At 38.4% G+C, this 26823-nt stretch overlaps 1 protein-coding gene across 1 annotated transcript; it reads right to left on the bottom strand.

The window, feature by feature from the left end:
- On the bottom strand, positions 1–26544 carry RPAP3 (RNA polymerase II associated protein 3). Its single transcript, XM_089524238.1, has 17 exons — positions 26374–26544; positions 22855–23029; positions 20968–21108; positions 19617–19739; positions 16907–17034; positions 13146–13267; positions 11458–11528; positions 11243–11374; positions 9714–9841; positions 9431–9552; positions 8548–8618; positions 8291–8407; positions 6884–7113; positions 4942–5140; positions 2967–3064; positions 1252–1352; positions 1–619 (listed from the first exon to the last, which is right to left on the bottom strand). Exons 2-17 carry the CDS (start codon positions 23005–23007, stop codon positions 534–536), a joined length of 2022 nt encoding a protein of 673 aa, XP_089380364.1. The 5' UTR covers positions 23008–23029; positions 26374–26544; the 3' UTR covers positions 1–533.
- Positions 26545–26823: the final 279 nt, after the last annotated feature.

The raw sequence follows: 26823 nt of genomic DNA, 5'->3' as shown, positions 1-26823 counted from the left end.
TTATACAATTGTGAATTTATTTATAAGAACAAAAATGTAGAATAATTTGTAACAGGCAATTAATAAACACAAGTAAAGTTCAAAAAATATTTTAAAACATCATTGTCAGCCTTAGTGCTACATGACCGAAGGGGTGAAAACTGTTTAAACCAAGTTCTGCCTTGCTAAATCTCATAAAGCATCTTGCTAAATGGAAAGATCATCATATGTCCCACTTAAATTATTTACATGTCTTCATGGGCTTTGATCCAAAGAACCGTGCATGGAACAACATGCACAAAACAGCATGTTCCTTTCCTCTTCTTTTGTGCCAAGGAGCCACTATTGTAAATGTAGGGACTTTCTAAAATGGCACACAGTGAAGTATTTGGAAGAAGGGGGAAGGAGGTGGATAAGTGAACTCTCCCATCTGCACAAGTGGAAGGCAGTTTGGATCCTTCTGGTCATGACTCTCATTTTAAGGAACCAGTGCTTTTCCAGAAAGGTGCACAGTTAGCTGCGTTTGTATGTAGAAATACACAAAGCAATTTGTCTCAAACTCTGTATCTTTTATTGAGTTGTTCAATGGAAGAACCTTCCAGTCCTGATTGTTCCAAATGACCAAATAATGAATGTACAGCTATAAGGAGAGAGAATTTTTTATCATCATTATACACTTAATATAGGCAAGATCTGCTGAAAATACAACTTTTAATTACATGTCTTAAACATTCAGAACTTAATATACAAATATCAGAAATATCATAATATTTTAAACTGAACAGAATAAATAAATGCCAGTATTAAACAAGTGGAACACTGAATCAGAAAAAAATCAGAAGGCTTGAGAAATGGAACAGGCTGGCTGGCAGTGGCCTGCAAAAATGAAGGTATGATTCTGGAAAGCTTCAAATTGCCACTGATCAGTTGGAAGGAGAGGTTAAGGGTGAAGACAAGGCAAGCAGAGAGTAGTGAGGAAGAAAGAAGAATATGTACACATATATCTGTTTTACTTCTCTGCTTGTACAAGAAAAGAGAAAACGGGGGTTTCTAAAATGCTCTATACATGGGCAATGAGAAATGTTCTCATTTTCATCCCCAATTATGCTAGATAAAAACCTAATTTTTAAAAGAGAGGAAACAACACTTTCAAGATTGTGAAACAGCAACAGTTAGGTTCTATGCTCTCATCCATTCTAAGCTTATTTAAGCTAATTTTTAAACCTACTGACTACTAGATTCCAACAATGATGCAAAAATGTATTTACTTACTTTTTTTCTCTGAATCTGACATAAACATTACTGCCATATCAAATCTTTTTGATTCTGACAGTTTTTGCAGAATATTTAAGATAAGTGAAGGGTCCTCTTTCCTATACGAGAGACAGATATTAACATATACAGTACCTATAAATAATTCTTCTGAATGGAAAAAATCATGACATGAATATATAGCATTATCATAGCAATAGCAGTAACATGTACATTTCTATACCCCTTATCAGTAAACTCAGCACTCTTGAAGCAGTTTACAGTCTGTAAGCTAATTACTTCGAACAAGCTGGCTAGACATTTTACTGACCTATGAAAGGAAGGAAGACTGAGTGGACCTTGGAGCCCTACCTGGGATCGAACTCACAACTGTGTGGCTGCAGTACTGGCATTTAACCACTGTGCCACCAAGGTTCCTTATCAATCTTTAGTGAAAGGTGAAAAAGCAGAATATGGGAATAAAAATAATGCTCGAGTGTAAACATGTAAAATATATACAGCAGCAATTATTCTGCAAGTCTCCTGCAAATGTAATGGTAATTAAAAAAAGAAGAGAGAAAAATGAAGCATTTGATGGATTAATTTAATTCTAACATAAGAACCGTTCTATTACAAAAACATAGGGCCAAAATGGAAGGCTGTAAAAGGGTGGCTCAACGCCAACCCTTTGAGTGCCAGATTGGGGCTGCGGCAACCACACGCTGTGGCCCTGGTCTAGCATTTTTTTGGCCCCAAAAGAAGTGGCAATATGCCACTCCTTTTTGAGGGGAAAAAAGGCATCTTTTTTGCTGTGGCGGAAGCAGTGGTTTTTCAGCAGCACAGCATTTGTAAATGCTACACCATAGAAACATTGTGACACCACTGTGTGGTCAGCATGACGCTAGCTTGGAGGCAGCGTCAGGGTGTGTGCATGAGTATGTCACGCCCCCACAAAGCCGGCATTTTTTGCCAGTCTGTTTTGGCCCATAGTCACTTTTAGGTATACTGATGTTGTTTTACTTTGTTTGAGGTAGCGTTGCTGTTGTATGTTTTGAATGCAAAACTATTATCATTATAATGAATGTAATCTGTTTGTTTCTTGCCAAATAATGCTAAATAATTAGGTCTTCATTTATTTGTTCCTGACAAAAGTTATCTTGTTGAAACTTGTTCAACTCACTTCTTTTATGTGTGCAGTAAAACTACAGGGAATTGTTAACATTAGCAAGAATCTTGCACTTCCATCTGATAATAAGTAAAAGCCTCCACAGACACAAACTACTTAAAGTGCAATATAGTTTGCTAGCAAATAAAGACTGCCAATAATTCTATTTGATTTAAGATGAAATTTGGGGGGGGGGGGGGGGAGGCTAACCAGAATCCTTGAAAGCATATGAGCTTGATTTACTAGTCCAAACCCAGTTAACTTTCTACTTCAGTGTGGTGCCCATGATGAGGATGTAATGTACTAACTAGTACATAAATGGTATAGAAACAGGTAAATCATCCCCCCTATTTGCAAATGTTCAGGAATGCGTGTTGATCCTTATGTAGTCAAAACACTTTCACCTATGCAGAAGAAAATTTTCAGCAGATGGGGAAACCCCCAGGTTATCAGAAGTATTAAAAACATTTAGGAAAAGGATAAGGATTTGCATTCTGAGTGCAGTCTTGTATGTAAAGAACAAAAATGTTTAACAGTAAGCAAGTCTAAAAAGTCATAGATTTAAACTTACCCAATATAGAAATCTTCTAGAATTTTCAGAATTTGGCTGAATACATCTGGTTCCAATGACTTTTGGAATAGATTAGGATACTGTGAAGGATCAATTTGCTATGAAGAAAAAATATATTCATATATCAGAACAGATTTTAAATATTGTGGAAATCTCTCTCCTTTCATAGTTGTAGATATCCCAGCCCCATAACTATGTTATTTGTAGTTCTCACACTATTCTGTAGAACCCTAAATTGCTCTGGAAGCTTATCATGGTTTCTCAGTTAGTTCAGTAATGGCAGACGAGCTACACAGAAACACAGAACTTCATACAAATATAAGTACAATTCGAGAGAAACTGAAATAAAGCTGCTTCGGGTCACTTTGGAGGTATGCTGTTTAAACGATGCATGCATCCTAACAGTCCGGAAGCTGCACCAAAGCTGTGCTCTAGTCCTTAGGACTGGATCGTGGCTTTGGCGCAGCTTCCGGACTCTTAGGATGCATGCAACATTTAAACAGCATACCCCCAAAGTGACCCGAAGCAGCTTTATTTTGGCCTGTCTGTATGGGACCCTTGTGTCCTTTGGTACTGTTATCTCTTGTAATGGTTAGCATAAAAAAAAACAAACTTCCATGCACACTCACAGTGAAGCTCCAAAGACCATCCATTGTCCTATGTAGAGAACATACCACCAGGTTCTGTGATAACATCTCTGGGTTCAAATTCCTGCTCACACTGGACATTCCTAAGGCAATCACATACTCTCTCTCAGCCTATCATATCTCACAAGGGGATATGTTGCATTGAGTTCCATGGAGGAAGGCGATGACACCAATATAATGCATCAATAATATTCAGAGCTTCTTCTACAGACAATAGGACGTAAAGTGGGTTCACTAAAACTAGAAAGTTGGAAAAGAACTCTTCTTATACCACTGATAGCTCTAAAAGCAGTTCCAGCTTATTGTATATATTCATCTATAAACTGAAAAATCTATGTCCAAAAATTGACCCCAAAATCCCAAGTTGACTCATATATGGGTCAGTATGGTAATGTGATAGCAGCTCTTTCATATTTTCCCATGCAGTGGGGAGAGCTGTTTCTTTCTCTCTCGAGCTAAGCAGAAAGAGTCCTGAGTGACTGGTTGCTGTTAAACAAATAAACAAACAGAGTCCGTCTTCCGTATGCACGCTACTGCAGTCTGGGGAGTGAAGGCTGAAATGAAGGCTGAAATGCTGAAGCAAAAAGTCTCAGTCAGAGACCCTCTTGCCATACGCACACATACACACACTGAAGGAGCCTCCAAGTTTTACCCTCAACTTAGTCACTAGTCATGGAAAAAGCCATAATGTTGGCCCCAAAACCTTCCTTTGACTTATACATGAGGTCAACTTATAATCAAATAATAATAATTCCCATTGACCTGAAAATGGACACAGACTGGTCATCATAACAGAAAGAGCAGGCATATGTGGATGTCTACAGGTGGGGAGACTTTGTTCAAATAATTTAAGAAATCTATGTCCAAGGAAAGAGATAGAGTATAATGACTGCAGGACTGGGGATGATTGGAGATAGCTTATTGCCCTCTCAATTTCCTAAGCCATTACAGAATTGTATAGCCACTACTGCAGCTCTTGTCATACCAACAGCTAAAACAGAAATACAGCATGAAATTTCATGGCTAGACTCCATGGAACTGACTTTGTCAATAGCTGCAATCTCCCCAACCTATTTGCCTGAACTGGGCACATTCTGATTAAAGCAGTAAGGCTGCATTATATGAGAACCTTAATAGCACAATTCCACTCTTAAAAGGTCTATTGTACAATGCTAAAATGTATGAAAGTGGAACATAAATTAAAACATTATCCTACAGTAAGGTATTATAAGACTGCACAATGAAATTAAATAACTGGTAAACTTGGCAGAAACTTGACAAACTTGATAAAAAACCCAAGTTCAGCCATAACACATCAGTTACTTTACCTTTAAATATGAGTATAATTGATCTGGGTATTCTTTTAATTTTCTGAAATCTGATTCAAGTTGGAAAGAATTCACAGGAACTGAAGGCACAGGGCATGCAAATACAGGAGGGAGCGTTTGGTTTTCTATCTCTGTCTGTTTTTTCATAGAATAAGGCTGTGGGCTTGATTTTTGTTTCATTATACTTTTAGTAAGAGGTCTGGAAACAATAAAAGAAACATGACATAGACAATTATTTTAGCTTCCTTTTGGATACATGTTTGAAGAAAGATGCACTATTCCTCAAAAAAGCTCTTGAACTACATAGTAGATGGCCACACACTGTAACTCTTGCCGAAGTTCATTATCTAGTGTGTCACTGGTCCCAAAATCTGTGTTTCCTGCCTGCTTATGGGTTGTACATGCACACACTTTCCACAGTAAGAGCTGCATGGTGTGTTTGCACCAGTGCACCCTTATACAGTGTTACAGGAAAGGAGAGGAGGAGAGAAGAAAAATGTAACAGGAGGAAAATACTTTCCTAGCTAAGAGAAACAGCCTGGCTAAAGAAAGAGTGTTTAGCTGAAAAACAGATAGGGGAAGAAAAGAGCTTGAGCAATGCCCAGGATGAGGCACAACACTGCAGGATTTATTTAGTGCACATCATGTAAAATGCCTCTTCAAAGTAAGATACACACTTTAGAAATGATTTTACACCATCACACATTAAAAATACAATCTTTCATAACACAGATTTCAGCATCATGTTGTCTGACAAACTATTGAACACACTGTATAATACACATCTCTCAATAATCCAGGAAACCACTATTATCTTTAAAATGAATGTAATCTCCCATGCTTCCTTGAAGAGTAGTTCCTTCAAAGTGTAGTTCTAAAGGGTTATATTGCTTCTGGGAAACATATGACAAAGCTTTCTGATGAATGTAAAAGTTAAAATGACAACAGGTTTTTCAAACAAGGCTAAAGACAAAATGCTATGTACTCTATTTCCAAGATGCATTAGATTCTAGGAGCAAACAAGAAGTAGGAGAAAGTAAGAAATAACAAATTCTTACAGTCCACTTTTTTAGGTCTATGGAGCTTAGAAATGAGAAGAAAATTTTCATAAATACACAAGTAAAAGCTCTCTACAGTTTCATAACACAAAAGGAAATGCATCCAAATACACAAGAACTCAACACTGATTATAGTGTAGCCATTTGCTCTCCTGCAATTTATCTGTCAATCCATTTGGCTTATTTTCAAGGGTTGAAAATTTGTCACAAGAATGATTTTTTAAATCAAAAGTACAGAATGTATTTTCTATAGCGTAACATGACTTTAATAAACAACGGTGATCCTGTTCTCTCCATCTGTATATTTATGTAACATGTGACACCTGAAATAGAAGCTTTTAAGGTTAATTTAAAACCAGAGTTGGCAAGTGGGGCCCAAAGATACAAACACTGCCCAGGTCATTTTTGTTTCTCCTGGGTAGTGGTTGCATCCTTGATTCCCCATTGTGGGTCAAAACATTTTTTTGGTTTGCCAAAAATGGCCATTATCCTCAATGCTTGTGTGTGAATGCATGCATGTGCTAGTGCCCATTTTTGTTTTGAGTTACTAGGGGTGGGATTCATATTTTTAAGGCTTTTTTTGGAAATAAGGCCCACCCAAGACTATAATGGGAGGTGGGGTCAAAAGTTTCCCAAGCAAAACCCCCCAAATAATTTCACCCCCAGCATCAACTTCACCAGAACATTTGATGGGAACGCTTTCTCACAGTGGCTTTTCCCATGCTCTGAAATGCCCCTCATAGGAAGGCTTGGGTGGTTCCCTCTTTTTGCAACCTTTTTGGTTAAATTTCCATTCATATTACATTTTTACTACATACAATATTGATTTAAATGCAAGTACCAATGAGTCTCCTATTCATATCTATTCAAATCAGTATACTTACTCCATGGATATAGAATCACCTATTTCTTCTATTTTCAACAGCTTTGCTTTAGGAGTATCAGTTGGAGAAGAGAAGTCATTCTTACTTAGATTCTTTGCAGACACAAAAGCCTGTGCTTCTGTTGTACTTGAAAAATCAGGCTGAGTAGGCTCTAGACCAACAGTAACCCCTAAATTTGTGCTCAGCATCTCATTACCAACTTCTTCAATGATTATTCTTCTCAAGGGTTTCTAAACAGAACAAAGCCATGAAGCAAGTTAATTACAACAGAAGCACAGTTTTAGCATACTGCTCAGCAAAACACATTCCTGAAGCGTAGCTACATCTGTTGTAACAAAAATGAAGAGCTCTATGGCATATTAAAGATTAACAAGTTCATTGTGGCATGAAACTCTGCAGGAAGGCAGATCATTTGGCTTTCTTCTGTAGATTTTATTGCCTCATCAATATAAGTACCGTATTTTCTGGCATATAAGACAACTGGGCATATAAGATGACCCCCAACTTTTCCAGTTAAAATATAAGACTGTATAAGACTACCCCTCTTCCAATGCACACCAAATAAAAAATTTTAAAAATCAGATTTGATTTCAATATGGTAATTTTAATTCAAATGCTTATGACATGCAGGTACTTAGCAGAAAACCTTGTTGTATACAAAGCCTGCTTGAACTGGTCAGCTCTCCCTGCCTGCCCAGCCCTCCCTGCCTCCAAGATTATCAGAGTGGTAGCTGCTTTCATACGATTGCCGCATACGGTGGGGATGCGTCCGCTGCCGTTTTTGAGCTCCCCCCACCATATGCGGCAACCACAGATGCTCCAGTCTGGCTTGGAAGTTTCAGCACCTGCCCTATAAGATGACCCCCAACTTTTGAGAAGATTTTCCTGGGTTAAAAAGTAGTCTTATGTGCCAGAAAATACAGTATTACAAGGAAAACTTTGTCACAAGTCTATTGATCTTACTACATAACTTACTACATATATACACATTATAACTAGCATTTGTTTGCTTAGGTATCTTAACATATTTCCTCCCAGACATGTTTCATTTGTGGAATTTTATCTTATTGTTTAACATCAAAAATTCTGCTTAGAGTTCACTATCTGCTCCCTTTGTTTCCCAGACCATTTGGTTCCCATCTCTACACAAATTCAAGAAAACAGAAGTCTGCCCTTTTCATACCAATTTTATACTCAGCATGCATGAGAAGCTTGGCTTTTGACAGAGGAGGAGGAGGAAAAAGAGCTAGCTGCTGATGGATCAAGAGGAGCAGGCATGATCACCCTCTGACCACTAGCCAAGAGGTATACACATGCAGTTTCTTTCACAAACATTTACATAACAAAACTGTTGTTTATACAGAGAGCTTTTTTGCTTGGTTTTTTTAAATCATTATTTGTACTCACTGCTGATCTAAGATGTAGGGGCTTGTCAATAGGTTTTACTTGATTTTGTATTTCTGCTTCATTCTCTGATAGTCTAGGATGCTCCATGTCGGTCCATAGTCCTTTTCCAATTAATTCCTTAAAGACATTTAGTGAAATAACTATTGAAAAATATGAATTATTTAAAACTCACAAAATGCTTAGGTAAAAAACCCTTCAGTTCCCTGAACTGAAATCACAAAAGGTACAAAGGAATATACACATACTGAAACACTTACATTCTTCAGTTTCATTATTTCATTTATTGCTTGCTTATTACCAGGTTCCAGGTTCAATACTGTCTCAAAATCTGGAGGGGAAAAAAAACCCAAAACATATATTCAAAGCAATAGAACAGTGGCCACTTTTAATGAATAATGTATGGAAGATATGAGTCCTCTAAAATGAAGGTCTTCAACTACACATATTTATAGACAATTAATCAGATGCAGTCAACAAAGGCTGTGCGTGCTCAAGTCCCATTAAATTCAGCAGGACTTTCAAGGTAGATTTCCTCCACTAGAATGATGGAACTTCCTTCAAAGTGGATTATGTCTCTAATTATGTTTCTACTGAAAGGCAAGACTCATAAACAACCATCTTGTAAACTACTGTGGGCTAAAATACAAAATCTTATGAATGTTTGGGCATACATATTTGCAAACTTTTATTTCATGTAAAAACAGTTTACTGCTTTTTGACTCAGCTGTACTAGCCATGATTCCAGGCTCTATAGCTACCTCCAATTCTTAACACTATACATGCCTACTCTGAACTATTCAGTTTAGTGCTGCTTCCTCCCAGGTAAATATGTATAGGAATGCAATCTAAATTGGCTACTCTCTCAAACTGCAATTATCACCAGGTCCAGATTTTGCCACACCATCTTTCATGGGGAAGTAACTTTTTTCCTTATATAAATCAAATGAAAGCTTCAGTGCTAAGATATAAAGTAGAAAGGAACCCCACACATCTGCTCTTACACAGGGACCCAACTGTCTTCAACACAGAACAGGAAGAAGGTGTGAAAAAGTCACGTGCTTTTCTACTATTATTATAGCTGGATCAAGACTGTTTCACAATTCAGAAAAGACAAATGCTGTCTTTCATTTGAAATCCTACCTTGCATTGCTTCTTTCAGCTTTCCCAGTGCAGTTCTAGCAGTCCCTCTTCTGGCATAAGCTTTAGAGTATGAAGAATCTAGTAATATAGCTTTAGTGCAATCTTCTTCCGCCTCTTTGTATCTTATTATCAAGAGAATATTTTTACACGTTACTTTAACAATATAGATAGACCATTGATTATATATGACAATGAGACAGAGGACTTAATGCTGCTCCTTTTGCAGTCATGACATTAAAGTGCTTTCAGGAAGATTTTGAATGCTATATACAACACCACTCACTTTTGTATTTTCAGATAGGCCATAGCTCTGTTTGCTGGAAGAAGGGCATTGGTGCCATCTGCTGCTATTCCACGTGTGTAGCATTCAATTGCTGCTTCATATTTGCCCTCTTTGAAATATCCATTACCCTGTGATATTTGGGAAGAAGAAAAAGAGATATAAACAATCATGTGGGAAGTCTCCACATGTTCACACAAATAAATAAAATTTTTAGATGTTATTCGACAATTCCACCAGCAAATAAAAGGAGAAAAGGAAGTGGTGATTTTAGAAGCTGTTTTTCAGGCAGTTTTACAGAGTTCTTTAGGCTTGGATTAAAGCAACATGATGCATCATATAGCAGCTGAGCCAAGAATACTGTTGTGCTAACTTGCCAAACTAGCAAGAACAAAAAAAATATCCAATTCATCTAACATTTAGTTAGACCTTCACATCTGCAAGGATTAGTGGTACAGAACCCCCACGAAAGTGAAAAAAACAAACATGAATACAGTAGAGGTGAAGACAAGGCTCACTGGAGGGCTCCTCAAGCTTGTAAACTGGGGAGCTCCCTGAAAGGAGCAGAATATAAAGAATATGCAACTGGCTGCTAGGCACTGCAGCTGCTGTTTTGTTGCTGAAACCTGGGGCTGCCGTAAACACATTCACAAACCAGCCTCATGCTTTAGGAGGATGGGATAAGCGATTACCACTAATGCCAACCGCCTCTCAAAGAAAGTCACTGTCGTGACTGCTGCTCCTCCTCTCCTCCCAAAGCTCAATGCTTCTATGCATCATTCAAACAGCAGCCCTGCACTTCAGAAGAAAGGGACTGTAATTGCCCTTGTGCATACACAAGCCAGCTTCGGGAAAGGGTTGACAGCCATGATCGCTGGTGTTCTGCTCCCCCAAGCCTGATACTGCTGTGTGTATATTCACACAACTGGATCAGGCTTGGGGAGGGTGAAGCAGCATTGCCAACTATCTACAAGAGCTGGTAACTCTGTGGGCTGTATGCCCTTTTCAGAAATCTGGTCTTTCACCCTTTTCCTCTTTGCAGCTGAGCAGGCTTGCCTCTGTATGCCTGAAGCTGGGACAGGGGTTGCTGGACTGCCTTTTGAGATCCACTTTCACAGTCCCCCTCCCCCCCCAATGTGGGGCAGTTGCTTTCAAAAGTATTCCAGGGAGCCTGAGCTGTTGACTAGGGGCAGGGGAGTGTGGAAATGAATCATCAAAAAGCAATCCATCAATTTTATCCTGGCCTCAGGCATGCAGAGGCCAGACTGCCTGGCTGGGGAAAGAAGGAAGCTAACAGAGTAGAGTCTGCTGAAAAGGGCAAACAGCACCCCTCAGGAGAGGGGTGATGGCAAATCTGCAAATAATCCAATCCTTGGACATCAAACTTATGAATGTGCGGGACCAGGTGTAGTTTGATTATGGATGATGAATACTGAGAATGGCAGGCTTTGCTATGAGAAGAGGTTTGTGTAATGTAAACTATTTTAGGTAATTCCAAGGGAATTGTAAACATATCTTGGAATTCTATTTACCAAATCTTTTTCTGATATAGCCTTTTGCTTAAGTTGCTCTTCTTCTATCTGTTTCACTTCCTCTTTTGAAACTTCCAGAGTCTTATTGGCATCTTCTCCTTCAGGCTGGGAATTTTCTTTCAGTGCAAGAACCTGATATAAAATATACAAAAAATTCAATTTAATATGAAAATTAAGTTACCTGGGCAGGTTGGGCAAACTGATGTTTTTTTTACCTGTTCAATTTTCCTAAGTTCACTTTTTGCTTCAAAGTTGTTTGGATCCAATTCCAAAACCTTTTCATAATCTAAACGGTAAGACAAGATAAGAAAAAACAGTGTTTTTCAAAAAGTTCATATGACACACTGTTATAAGAAAAAGGAAGATGAACAAGTTAAAATAGTGTGAATGTGATAGTGCTTTGCATGTTGGACTAGGATTCTAGGAGATGATGGCTCAAATCCCCACTTAATCATGGAAACTCACTGGTGAATTTTGGCAAGTCACACTCTGAGAGCAAGGCAACAGCACACCTCTGAATATATCTTGCAAAAAAAAAAAAAGTCCTATGAAAATGTTGCTGTAAGTTAGAATTGACATAAGGGTATGTAAGAACAAAATAAACTTTGCTAATTATTCCAATAGAGATATAGGAGAAATGAAACTTAATACATAATTTCAAAAACATATATGACTACACATACCTCAGTACACCAGACATATGTAGAGTTTATCCATAAAATAAGAAAAACAATAACTGCAAATTTTTCAGTTTTTAAGGATGAGTGCCAAACATCTCACCCTGTATTTCAGAACACTGCTACACCATAACATAAAAGAATATATTTCATGATTTTTTTTCAAAATCTCACCAAAGATTCCCCACCACCACCATTAGGGAGAGGATTTTTAAAAACCAAACATATCTGGTGTGAGAGGAAGTAGCTTGGTTCAAAGCAAATCAGTAAGGTGGTTATTAAAAGTAATTTTTGCATCCTTTTTTTAAAAAGCCCCCACTGATTTTTTAAAATGTCTTAACTCATTAAATGTACAAATATCTTTTATCCCCTCCTTACTTATCAGACCTTATTTCTCCTCACCTTCCCACTAGGGCCCTCCGTTCTGGTAGTCAAGGTCTGCTGTCCCAGCCCAGGATTTCCTCTGCCCCATCTTAGATTCGCCCCTTTTCACTCGCTGCCCCTCACTCCTGGAACCTTCTTCCCCCGCGAACAAGAGCCATCACTTCTTTAACCAGCTTCAAAACGGAGTTGAAGACCATCCTGTTCAGGGCAGCGTTCCCAGGCATTGCATAATTGTCACTTGCTATTTGATGTTATTTTGTTGCCTGTTTTATTGAATCATTTCCTATATTGCTATGTATTTTATATGTATTATCCTACTAGAGAGGCCCCTTCCCCACCACCACTCCCTTTGTGTCGTGTCTTTTTAGATTGTAAGCCTGAGGGCAGGGAACCGTCCAATTAAAAAGATTGTATGTACAGCGCTGTGTAAATTTACAGCACTTTATAAATAAAGCTTAATAATAACGATAATAATAATAATAATAATAATAATAGAATAACAAAGCATTTATAGGATTCTACAACTCAATTAACATCAACAAAATGTGTTGTAATGCCATATATTTTACTGGAGGGGGGGAGTATCTCAAAATTCAGTTCAAGACATTCCTCACCACAGGCATTACTCCACTAGTTATATTCTTCTATGCATGCTTCAGAGACAAGGGAAACACAAAGGTAACTGAGAGAAAAATAGGGATTTTTGTGGAAATCACCATATGAATGTGTCTCTTAATCAACACAACAGTTTTTGATACAGAGGCACAGCAATCAAGAAATATATAGAAACCCAAAGAAATCTGCTTAATACTATTGAACAGACACCACCAAAATATATGTACCTTCTTTGGCACCTTCAAATTTTTTCAAAGCAAAGCGTGCTGCTCCTCTTCTGGCATAAGCTTTTGTATGATTTTTATTTAGAGCAAGCGCTAAGTTACAATCAGATTCAGCCACAGAATACCTGTAACAACAATGTATATTTGTTACTGTGCTCACATATTTATTATATACATACAAACACAAAGACAAGCAATTTACAGAAATGTGAGCATAAATTACAATTCACAAGAAAAGCACAAGGACTGAGCATGCTCAATAGCAATATAACAGTTCAAAAACAAAAACCAGATGGGGAGATAATGTAGAATTCCCTGCTTGGAGGAGTAGATGGCTCGACTTGATCTTCAGGTTTGAAGCTAGAAAGTAGAAGAGAAGTGACAGGATCTTTCAAGAAAAACAGAGATAATGTAATACACCTAACACTAGTTACTATTCTAAGAAAACCCAACAACTTCATTATAATTTTTGCCAATAGCTTCATTACTAACACTCATTAATTAATTAATTTTTAAAATTTATTTATATCCGTCCTTTCTCCTGACATGGGATCTGAGGTGGCAAGCATTTAAAAAATACAATACAGCGTGCCCTTTTTTTATGCGGGAGATCCGTTCCAGACTCCCCGTGTAAAAAAAGTGTATGCTCGAGCCCCATTGAAAATAATGGGGCTCATGCATGGCGAGCAGCACGGTGGCACACATGCGCCATGAGCGCATGCGGCACACCCCATTATTCTTAATGGGATGTGCCTCCCCTTGCACCCCTTGCACTCCTACAATTAAAAAAATAATACAAAAGTTAAAACACAAACTAAATTTGTTTAAAAACACACAAGTTAAAAACACTTTAAAACTGCATTAAATGATATGTATGCTTCTAGGAGAGACTCTATCTCGTCTTTCCATCTAAATCCAAGGAAGATGTGCTAAACCATTGTGTTTGCTGTTTCTAATGTACTGGATGAGTGCAAACAAAATAAAACTTAATCCAGGTAAGACAAAGGTGTTCTTGGTGAATTGAAAGGCAATCAAGTGAATATGAATTCAAGCTGTGCTGTATGTGGCTACACTCTCTCTGAAATCTCAGGCTTGCAAATCTTAGATTCAGATTTAAGTCTGGATGTCCAGGTCTCTGCGGTAGTCAAATAGTGTGTTTGTACAGCTGAAAGTATTGTGCCAGCTGTGTCCATTCCTTTGTGATAGATGCATTGACTTTCACACTGGTTGGATGGCTACAGTGACAGATGACTGGATTACAGCTGAATTACTGTAACACAGTCTTTGTGGGGCTGCCTTTGCAAACTGTTTAAAAACATCAGTAGATCCAAAATGCTGTGGAGAGGCTAGGATGTAATTCTTCACAGAGGGCCCATACACACAACCAAAAGGCTTGTTCTTCCCCCAGCCTTATGTCATCTCAAACAACCAATGGAGGACAACAGCTCCAGGCCAGGATCAGCTGGTCTGTACATAGACCTTGTGGTCCTGGTCTGATACTGGCCTGAAGGTTCCTTACAGTAGGTTGTTTGTTGCATACGCCCTGTTGTTTGTTGCAAAGGCCCTGTCCTAGCCCGTAATCGTTACAGGCTGTGCCCAAGGTCTTCTCAGAATATGTGGCAGCAGTGGGGAGGTGGCGCAGTAGCCAGCAGGCATGTGAACACCCACCTGTCACTGTGCTGACCCAGGGACTGACCTGGGTAAGAATAAAGGGCAGAATACCACAGGCCTTGCTGTGGTATCCTGCCCCTCTGTTCAGGCTCTAGGTTTCTTCTTCAAGGGAGAAACAAGTAATTTCAGCAACTTCCTCCTTATTGTGAGAAAGTCTTCTATAACCCTGCAGTTTTTGAAGACTATTTGCAATTCAAAAGTCATTCTGTGCAAAATTAGGATATAGTTATTTGTCTGAAAAAACAATCTTTTCTGCATAGAAAATAGCACTTTCTGTGTGGGAAATAATATTATGGCTTCTATGCAAGTCAACAATGTGCAAATTTTATGCATAACAAATCCCGAATTTCAGCTTTTTTTCTTCACAGAAAAAAAAATTCTGCACAGGGATTAATATTTATATTGAAATATTATTTTCCATGCAGAAATGTAATTACTTTCTGCATAAAATAACCACATACATTTGTGAAGATTCTAGTCAATCCAGAATTCTTGTCACGTTTTCTTGACACTTGACAAACAGTTTCTTCAACAACTGTACCCTGCCCTGAGGGGCATGTAAGAAATGATGATAATGATGCTTCAATTATTATCATTATCATTTCTTACCTGCTTCTCCCCAAGGCTCAAGGCAGGGTATAACATAGATTAAAATGCATAAAACAATTTGAACATCTCAAGTTGAAACATATGAACATAGGGCTCATTAAAATCACCCATCATAAAATTAAAATACCCCAGTTTAAAATTCAAAGTTTAAAATCAAATGGGTGGTCCTGCCGGGAGATACAGGTCTTTAATACCATTTTAAATTCATAAAACATATTAATCTGTTGAATCTCTCCCAGCAGGTAATTCTACAGTCTAGGAGTGATGGTGAAATTATCATCTGGGCAAGAGTTGCCAGTCTACCTCTGACTGATTGAAATAAATGGCCCCAGAGGACCTGACTGTACGGGGTGGTTTAAACAGGAAGAGATGATCCTGTACATAACTTGGATCCAAAGCGTGAGGGCTTTCAAGGTAATATTCTTTTCATCTCTAGGCTAGGCTACTGACTAGGTCTTGTGTTAGGTATCATATAACTCCATTGCTGAATCAGCTTTACTTTTCTTTTCAGGGCAGAATTCAAAATGCTGGTTATGACTTTCAAAGCCATGTATGGCATGAGTCTAGACCTGTGGTCCCTAAACTGTTCTGTTGAAGGGATTTTGGACTTCAGCTGCCAGAATCCCAAACTACTGGCCAACATGGCAGAGGCTTCTGGGAGCTGAAGTCCAAAATCTCTTAAAGGGCACAGTTTGGGGACCACTGGATGTGGGGTGCACTGAGACAAGCAATTGCCAAGACCCTGAAGAGTCTCTCCAGCTGTATGAGCTAGCCTAAGTTTTAATATTTTGGAGGGCCCCATCACCATCATAAACTCAATGGCTACTCTCAGATTATGAAACTACCTCCCATAGGAGGTTTGAATGGCTCTCTCTATGTTTTCTTTCTGCCAGCTGGCAAAGACAATTTTATTTAGGCAGGCCTTCAGCTCTTAATTCACATGGCAGAAGGCCTTTAAAGGGCTGTAGTTTTATCTTTTTCATTATATTTTAATTTGCATTTTTAACTAAACAGTTTCATTTTTTAGAATTTTATATTAATCACTTTGTATGTGCTTTGATTTAATTTGCTGTGAACTGACTTGAGAAAAAGGCAGAATATAAATGAATAAATGCATTTAAAAGACTGGCATAAAAAGCTGGCTTTCGGGCATCTTGGGGGCGTGGCATGCAGACAACACATGTCCCCAAGATGCCCAGAAGCTTGCTACAAGCTAGGCCGGCTTCCAGGTGCTCCAGTGACTTGATGTTTAGACACTACATGCCGCCAGAGCGCCTTAAAGCCAGCTTCCTGTTGCAGTAGCCATCTGGAAAAGAAGAGGCTTTTTGCCACTCTTTTTTTGGGCAGCTTGAAGGCAGCTTGGGGCCACGGTGTGCAGTTGCCACGGCCCCAATCTACCGTCAGAAGGGGTGGCCTGTTTCGCCCAATCTTAGCTTAAAGTTCTGTATGAATTAAATAACAAAGTTATGCAATATAAGCCTTACTTTTTCAGTCGGAAAAAAGCAGATGATCTGTTTGTTGGCAAAGTTGGATTATATGGATCTGCATTCATTCCTCTTGTGTAACATTCTATCGCAGCATCATAATTTCCTTGTTTAAAATAATTATTACCCTGTTAAAATAAAATATAGAGGTTGACAACATGAAAGCACTGTCAACTAAATCTCTCTCTCTCTCTTTTTCCTTGTACTATTCCATCTTTTTTGGAATTGTACTTGCCTATCTCTTAGGACGATTGGGCCCCATTAGATGTATCCATATGCAAACCATGAACCTGATTTTTTTTTTTAATGGAACAGCTCCTCACACAGACATTTAGAAAGCTCTCTACCTATCCATTTCTTTAATATTTTTCCTTTCGCAAAAAAATGTCATTTAGAATTCAGCCACAATATCTGGCATCCTAAAAAATGAGACATGTGATATGTACAACATACAAAATCTTGCTACAGTGTTCATTATCTGGATAAATATTAAAAGTGAGCACGTTTGTCTTGAAATATGATTTTATAAATCTGAATGCCTTTGAGAAACCTCATGGTTGACAAATGGCATAAAAATGTTGGCTGAGATCCTGCCTCAGATATAACTACAGCAAAGCTTTATCATTGTAGTTACAGCTGATAATGTCAGCCCCACAACATCCCACCTTTCCAGTGCTCCAATGAAAGGGTTTCCAATGTGTTTCAGATCCAGCTGGCAGGGAATGTTTGTAGTGCTGTGGTTATGGGAAATGTCAAGAACAGGCAGCTGGAGAGACTCTTCAGGGTCTTGGCAACTGCTTGTCTCAATGCACCCCACTTCAGATATCACTTCACAATGTCCTAATCTGCAGTCCTAATTCACAGAAGCTCTTCAATTAGGGCACTATCATGCTGAAAAGTGGTATTCTGAGGTCATGTTTGGTCATTAACAACCATAAACACAAATCCCCAGAAGTTATGAGATTGTAAATCCAGTTTATGATCTCATTACTGAACAGCAAGTGATGAATGAATGATAAAAAAGCACTAATCCCACCACCCACCCCATGTTCACTAAGGCTGCAACACTTAAGGAGTAATCTCACTGAACCCAGTGGGATTTATTTTGGAATAATCACGAAGAAAATTGCTTCACCACTTCCTCCTTTGGCCAGTCCCCCCCCCCCCCCCACCTAACTCTTGGGTTCACTGATAATAAAATAGAGAGAAAAGTGATTAAAAATAGAGAAAAATGGAATACAAATAATACAATCTGGAGAGGATGGGAGACATTCCAAACCACGAGTAACTACTGCTAGGTCTGATTGTTCCATCTTGGTTGCAGTTTGTGCACAAGACTGAACAAGTGTCACCACTAGTCCACCCAGATGCAAAGAAATCCAGCTCTCCCACCTCACGTTTTGTCCTTTCGGTGAATGCAACCCCTCGCCCGCAAGCTGATTGTATATCACTATACAGATCAGCCCCCAGAATCTATTGTTCCAGAACTATGTTTTAGCTGCTTTACTCTTGCGCATCCCAAAAGCCAATACAGAGTCTTATTTATGAGCTACACAAGCTCCTCAGTGGAAATAAACAGAGCTGCATGTGATCAGTATACAGATGACACTGACTTCTCCTCTTGGATTGATTAAAGCCAGAAGCTATTGGTGAAGTCATCTAAGATCCTGGATACAGCACATCAGTGATGACAACTGAGGTTTTAATTCCTGAGATCCCCAGTGTTCCAGTGCTATTCCCAAATGAAAGTATGGGAAAACAATAGGGTTGAGAATAAATTTGAGTTCAAACTTAACAAGACAGAATTCATTATGGTGGGCGATTCAGTGGCTTGCATAATGGAGAAATATTTGTCTTACATGGGAGTTACACTGTATCTTCAGGAGCAGGTTTGTAGTTTTAGGTATTCAGTTTTGCTTCTGGATTCCATAAACAGTAAAACTTGTTTATTACCACTAGTACAGCTCTTGTCATGTCAATTGTCATTAGTGTTCTGATGACATCTGGTTTATAATATGCTCTGTGTGAGACTTCTCTTGGACAGTACTGAAAGTACAGCTAGTTTCGCACATCAATACCCTGTATACTAGCCAGTGTTTGAAAAAGTCAATAAAGTACAGTGTGCCTGCACCATACGCGGGCATGCCATACACGGCTTTCAGCATATGCTGAAGCTGTGCTGCAGTGAAAACAATGGTGTGTGTGCCTGAGGCATGCACACCAGACTGTGCCGCATGCACATGCCCCATTGTTTTCAATGGGGCTCAAGCATACATGTTTTCCCCCTTATGTTCCTTCCCGGAAAGGATAACCCACATAAGGGAAGGGCCCACTGTACCACATAGTGTCACAGACACATAGCAATATTAATCACAACTTCATTTCTAACACAGCAAAATAACAAGAAAAATTGTAAAATATGAAAAATGTCTTCAGAAATCTCTTGGTAGACTAATGGGACTTAGTGTCATGATTCATCTTACGAAAACACTCAGTCATTCTAAATTATAATAACTAAGTCTACAAATATGTAGACTCTATGGCCCTTAAAATGTTGTTGAACTGCAACTCTCACCATTCTTTACCAGTGGCTATGGTAGCCAGGGCTAATAAATAAAGTAAATAATATATAAATAGTCACACATTCTTTACTATGATGTAAGTTTTTGTAAAGGAATAATTAGGAGAAAAAACAATGCCCTGAAATCACCTGTTCTTTTTCAGCAAGAGCCTTTTCTGTATCTATATGAATTCCATCTTCTTCAGAATCTGATTCTAGAGACACCGAATCATGTGTGCTATCTTCTTTATCAAGTTCTTCAAGTATCTTATCCTGAAATACAGTTAGGAATACTGTACTTATGAGTTCAAGAAAATAATTTTAAATAAATAGATGGAGAAACACTAAATGTAAGTGAATATATGCTGTACCAAAGAGCATCCCACAAAAATGCATTAATACATGAAAAAGATGTGAATGCATGAATACATCTTTGACAGTGCTAGACTCTACCAGGAGAGATTACACTCTTGCCTTTAACCAGAGGATAATTTCTTTTTTCCCAAGAGCTAAAGTACAGTACAGTTGGCCCTCTGTTTTTGCAGAGCATCCATTCCACACACACCCCGCCCCCCGCGAAAACAGAGGCTTGTGCATATTCAAATCTCATAGGCTTGAATGGGGTGCATTTCTGTGCACGCGGCCCGTATGCACGCACCAGGCACACATCCCATTAGAAATAGCAGAGGTTGCCCCTCCGCGGATAGTCGAAGGCATGGATCTCAGATCCGCAAGTTAGAAGGGGCAACTGTAGTTACATTGACCCGTGGATAAGTTGACTCAGGTTTTTGGGGTTACTTTTTTGACTAAAATTGCTAGACTTATACATGAGTATATACAGTAATCTATTGACTTCAGACAATGAATACAATATTCATTCACAATATAGTTTACAGAAAAAATAATATATCACCACCCATTTTATTATATATCTAACACAACATTCTCTACACACATAAGGAACAGATATGCTGATTAACACAAGAACTTCATCTTAAGTAGTTCATGAATTAGGCCACAATTTATAGGATGCCATTTCAGCCATGCAATCTGTGCTCTTCAGAAATTAAAATTAAATTTAAAAAAATCATAATCAGTTCTTTAAAAATAAAGAGTTAATTCCTTAAATAAAAAATGTAAAAATCTTAAAACTAAGATTGGCTGCATTAGATCAATAAATCTACCCAAGTCAAAAGAAAAAAAAATGTGGCATTTTAAAAACAGGCAATTGAAAGATTATGCTATGTGCAACTGCCACATAAAATTTTCCTAGAATAGGCCCTTTTTTCTATCTTGGCAATCTGTTTCAGCAATGAATTATGATATTTTCAATCAGAATGGCTGCTATTATTAGAAGGACTGCAACCAGTTTTGATGGAAGAAGCTATTTATTTACAATTGCTGCAACTCATATTAGCATTTTTTAACAAATGTGGAAAGCTTAAAAAGTATCCACATTTCATAAAGCCAGTCAGTAGTTTTGCATAACATTTTAACTCACCACATCAAGCTTTCCCCATGCTTCATAATCATAAGATTTTATTTTGTTCTTTTTATTTTCTTCCGTTGTTTTTTTGGATACTGTCTTAACTTTAGTTTTCTTCTTTTTTCTATAAGCTTCATTTCGGATTGGTGGCAAATCCTAAACAGTAAAAAAGATTGCAACTTACCTACAAAGAACTTCAAAAAATTAACAAGTAATGCACATTTATAGAACTTGGACAAATCAGTATGAAATCAGTATAGACTCAGACTGGAAATATCCCTTCATTGGGAGTGTTCACACAACATGTTAAGTGGCTTACAGTGGGTGAACTGTGTGCTCAGGCACGTTGCTTGATAAAATAATAATAATAATAATAATAATAATAATAATAATATATTTATTTTTAGCCCGCCTTTCTTCAGATCAAGGCGGGTTACAGAAAGTGCCATTATAAGATAAAAACACAGCAAATATACATTAAAATAGCAATCACCAAATACAATCAATACAACCAACAATATAACAATATCCAGCTAGTTTAGAATGTACAACAATGATGCAGTGAGAAGAATTCAAAAAACATAACCTGATGTTTAAACCGAGTACAGGGGCAACCCTTTAGTTTAACCATCCCCCAACAAGCCAGAGAACAAATGACAGAACAAATCTTGGACTATGTCTCTGGTTTAAACCTTGGTTTGCACATGACAGAAGAGGCCAGACATTAATGATGCGCTTAGCATTCTCACTACAAACAGAAACAATCAACTATAAGGAGCTAGAACAAGTCAGAATTCTACCAAATTCCAGCTTACTGAGATGTGAACTCTGACAGTGCTTGCAACTCAACATATGCAACATTTACAAACCTTCCCACAGACATGCTTTTCCATCTGCATTATTAGACACTGATAATCCTTGACAAGGCCAAGCTAATTAGACTAGCATACTGTAAGTAGTTCTATGTCTCTTTTTTCGCAAAGTTTTTCTTCTCCGATAAAATAGCTGGGGCAGCTTTCATCTGGATGGAGAACTCTACTCTCATGAACTTTAAAAATACTTAGTGCTACACATCACCAGCTGACAATATTCGTTGTTGAGTGCTACCAAATCAATTTCGACTTACGGTGACACCACGAATGAGAGGCCTCCAAGTCACCCTATCTTCAACAGCTCTGCTCAGGTCTTGCAGGCTCAGGGCCATGACTTCCCTGATTGAATCTAAACATCTGTAATGTAGTCTTTCTCTTTTCCTACTGCCTTCTACCCTCCCAAGAATTATTGTGTTTTCTAATGAGTCCTGCCGCATGATGTATTCAAATTATGACAGTCTCAATTTAGGTTCTTGGGTTCTAGGGACAGTTCAGGTTTGATCTGCTCTAGAACCTGTTTATTTGTCTTTTTAGCAATCCACAGAACTCTTCTTCAGCACCATAGAAGATTTTCTTCATATCAGTTTTCTTCATTGTCCAGCTTTCACAAACATACACAGAAATTGAAAATACTATAGCATGGACAATCCTGACCTTAGTGTTCAGTGATAAGCTTTTGCCCTTCATGATCTTGTCTAGTTCCTTCACAACTGCCCTTCCAGGTCCTAGTCTTCTTGTGATTTCTTTACTTCAGTCTCTGCTCTGATTAATTATTGCCAATATATACAGTATAGAGGCATTGATTTAGAAAGCTTCTGCACCTGAACTGAACACCCCCCCCCCCCCAAATAAGCTGGAAAGTAACCTCCCTTTCTAAAAAGAAGAGGAAACCTCAGTACAATTTCACCTTCAAGTACAAAATGCTATCAAAAGAATATTAATCTATAGCCCTACCTGCAATCAAAAGAACTATCAAATAGAGCCAATATCTGTGTCAAGCATGTGTCTCAATACTACTAAATGTATTTACCTCTTCTGGGGCTCCACTCTGCCGTCTCAAATCACAATCCTTTTCTTTAATATCCTTTTCCCAATTTTCTAAGTCTTTCACAAAATCTTGCAGCTCTTCAGCATTTTGTCGTATTTGTAGGTGTAACTCTACTGCTTTATTTGGTGAAGTCATCTGGTGATTTTTGTATAAAGGCCTGATAACAAGCATTTAAAAATATTAAGAGTTAAGAAAAGATTATCAATATTGATGTTTTCAATTAACATAATGTGTCAAATTATCTGCTGCTGTAATACAATTATTGGAAAAAATAGGATATTACTTGGAAAACATTTCAACAAAACTACAACTTAAGGAGAAATAACAGGCCAAATCCAATGGGACCAGTACTGTATATACTCATGTATAAGTCTAGAAATTTTAGTCAAATATTTGACCCTGAAAGGCTGGGTTGACCTCCCCACAGGTGTACTGTACTTTAATTCTTATTTAAAAAAAAGGGGGGGACCATTCCCTGGGGAAAGGTGAGAGCTTAATCCTATCTTGGAGCACCTAGAGGAAGCATTGACCCCATTTACTCTCTCATCCATCCAGCCTTTCAGGTGAGCGCAAACAGTGATGCTGCTGGAATTTTGTAAGTTCTTTTGCATCATTTTTGCTTGTTTTATCTGTTACATCCTGTTATATTCCTCTATAGCTTACCGTTGATTTATCCATGGGTCATATTAAAATCCAAAATTTTGGCCCCAGAACTGGCCCTCAACTTTTACATGAGGTCAACCTATAGTCAAATATATACAGTTATCAGGTTAGACCACTCTCATATAGTGTACTACATTCTTACTGCAGAAGAACTGTGAGTAGACAAACAGTAAACGTTCCTCCTTTGGTTTCTCTACTCCGCACTGCTCCTAGCCATTTTCCCCACTGAGCAACAAATGGGGAAAACTATCCAGAGCATTGCACTTCACCCAGGTAAAGTGAGAAAGAAAAAAAGACTCCGTGTTTCTCTCCCATACAATCTTTCTACTTTTAATGCAAGACTGCTAGCTCATTTCCTACTTTATATGTGAATATCACAAGAAGTACAAATGGATGACAACTTTGACAGCTTAAAATTGTGATTTTTGTCTATTTATTTATCAGATATATGTTCCACCTTTCTCCCAGGGCTGGAATACATGTCAGCTTTTGTCATAATTTTAAATCTGTGAAACTACATAAATTATATATATCAAAGTACAAATTAAACTGGTCATATCACTGAAATATTATGTTAAAATAGTTTTAAACTCTTCCATAATAAATAACATTATTGTTGAACTAGCTAAATTCATGGAATTTGGGGTCATCAATGTAAAAGCCAAATAGACCCCTTACAATGTATCAGAGACAATGGGGCTGAACAGACAGGCCAAAATAAAGCTGCTTCGAGTCTCTTTGGAGGTATGCTGTTTAAATGATACACATATCGCAAGAGGCCAGAAGCTGCGTCAAATTTTTGCATTCACAAGGGTCCTTCACCCTAATCCCCACGAATACGGAGGGACGACTGTAGTTACAAAGCATGGCTTTGGCGTAGCTTCTGGCCTCTTAGGACACATGCATTATTTAAATAGCATTCCTCCAAAGTGACCCAAAGCAGCTTTATTTTGGCCTGTCTGTACGGGCCCTAAGTCTCTCTTTTAGCATTCAGAAGCATTATTTTACTATTTAGTAGATGGTGGGATAACAAAACAAAACTTGACTTAGATTACAACTAGGAAAACAAAAATGTCAGGAAAATATCAATAAAGGCTTGCATATTTATTAATACAAGAAATCCAATACACAAATGGAACTTTATATGATTTGCTGCAAAAACATAAATCTGTGTTCGATAAAGCATAGACATTTATTCGTCAAGGACAACAGGGCATCCATAAATCATAGTAATTATGGAAGCAAAATATCAAAACCTATTTTTTTTCTTTCTTCACAGTATACACAAATGCTTATCAGGATTTGTTGATTTATATTGTTTACAGTGCTGAACAGAAGGAAGGAACTCTTAGTATTCCCTGCTTTTGTTGTTTGTTGTTGTGTGCCTTCAGGTCATTCCTGACTTATCGCAACACTAAGGCAAACCTTTCACAGGGTTTTCTTGGCAAGATTTATTCAGGGGAGGTTTTCCAGAATCGAACCCTGGCCTCCAGTGTCATAGTCTGACACTCAAACCACACTGGCTCTCATTCCTTGCCTAGGAAAGTCCATAGGGTTGCCTTAAATCAATATGTGACTTTAAGGTACACCCACATATATAGAAAAAAGAATATGCAAGCCTTTACTGATAGTTTCCTGAGTTTTGTTTGTTTTATCAGTTGCTGGGAAACACCAGATAAGGAATGCCACTGAGCTCAGTTCCTTCTTGTGGGCTTTCTACAGCAATCAGGAACTGTGTGGACTACTGGACCAGATGGTCCGATCCGGAGTAGTTTTTCTTAGGCTTCTAAGGAGCAGAGATCCATGCAGTCATCAGAACTAACACAGTTTGACACCACTTTGACTGCCATGGCTCAGATTTGTAATTTTGTGAGGTATTTAGCCTTCTGTCATGGAGGGTGGCAATGGCAAACCCTCCTCTGAAGAAGCTTGCCAAGAAACCCTGTGATAGCTTTTGCCTTAGGGTTGCTGTAAGTGGGAAAGTCCCCAGTGAAAAGCACAGGTTCGGCATAAACGTTATCCAGATGGTTTTTAAATCGTTAATTTTAAATGATGACTTTTAAATGTGGATCGCTTTAATGCATGCATGTGCTATCTGTCATTTTAAATTTATGTGTTGTAATAATAATAATAATAATAATAATTTTTGTTTATACCCCGCCTTTCCATAAATATGAACGATCAAGGCGGCTTACAAAAGATTAAAAACATCACAGTACAGAGTTAAAAACATCCCTACAAAGGAACAGGAATCAATACAATTACATATATCATATACATGTAACTGTTGTTTATCTGTTTGTTGTTATTGTCCCTCACCTCGGTCCATGAGGAGAGGCTGCTAAGAAATAATAATGATGAAGATAATAAGGCTTCAAACATAACCGAGAAAAAGAAGGCTACAGTCCAAAACACACTGCAGAAAGAATCCCGTTTGAGACTTAGCTCAGTGCTAGGGAATCCTGGGAACTGTAGTTTGTTGTGACACCAGAGCTTTTTGACAGGGAAAGCTAAATGCCTCACAAAACTACAGTTCCCAGAATTCCCTAGCATTGAGCCAGGGCAGTTAAAGCGGTCTCAAACTGGATTATTCCTGCACTGCGTATTGTATTAGATCTGGTAAAGAAATGACCCTGTTTGGCACCGCTTTAACTCTTTGTCTGGCTCTTTGCTATGGAATTCTGGGAGCTGGAGTTTGTTGTGGGCTCCAGAACAAACTCCAACTCCCAGAATTCCATGGCCTTGAGACAGATAAGAGTTAAAGCGGTGCCACACAGGGTCATTTCTCCAGTGTGGATGCAGCTTTAAGCGAAAGCAGCACACGCTCGTTCCTCCCACCTGCGCAACCCAGGTCCTGCCTTCTGGGCTTTCCGCAACAGGAGAAGCAGCTCCGTCCGCCTCCCGCTCTCCTTTCCCAGAAGGCCTTGCGAGGAATATAGAACCACTGTTGCACATGCGCACTGGCTTCCTGTTCTGCCTCCTGTTCTGTCATGGAGCCGATTCGGTGTCTGTCCCTACTTCCGGTCTCCCGCCCCGCCCACCACAGTCGCCCTTGATGGGCATTGGATAGGAATGAGCGAGTGGAGGAGGAAGAGGGGGATCTGGAGAGAGAGAGAGGGGTGTGTGTGGCTATATATAAATATACATATAGTGTGTGTGTGTGTGTGTGTGTGTATATATATATATATATAAAAGCATACACAATATATTTATATATATGTGTGTGTGTGTATGTATATATAAACATACACACACTATATATACCATATATGTGTGTATGTGTATATA

Source organism: Sceloporus occidentalis, unplaced genomic scaffold (assembly GCF_023333645.1).
Source record: "Sceloporus occidentalis isolate IW3139 unplaced genomic scaffold, rSceOcc1.0.p SCAF_5, whole genome shotgun sequence".
NCBI lineage: Eukaryota > Metazoa > Chordata > Lepidosauria > Squamata > Phrynosomatidae > Sceloporus > Sceloporus occidentalis.
Note: the sequence above shows the minus strand (reverse complement) of the source record. Positions and strands in the feature narration are given on the sequence as shown.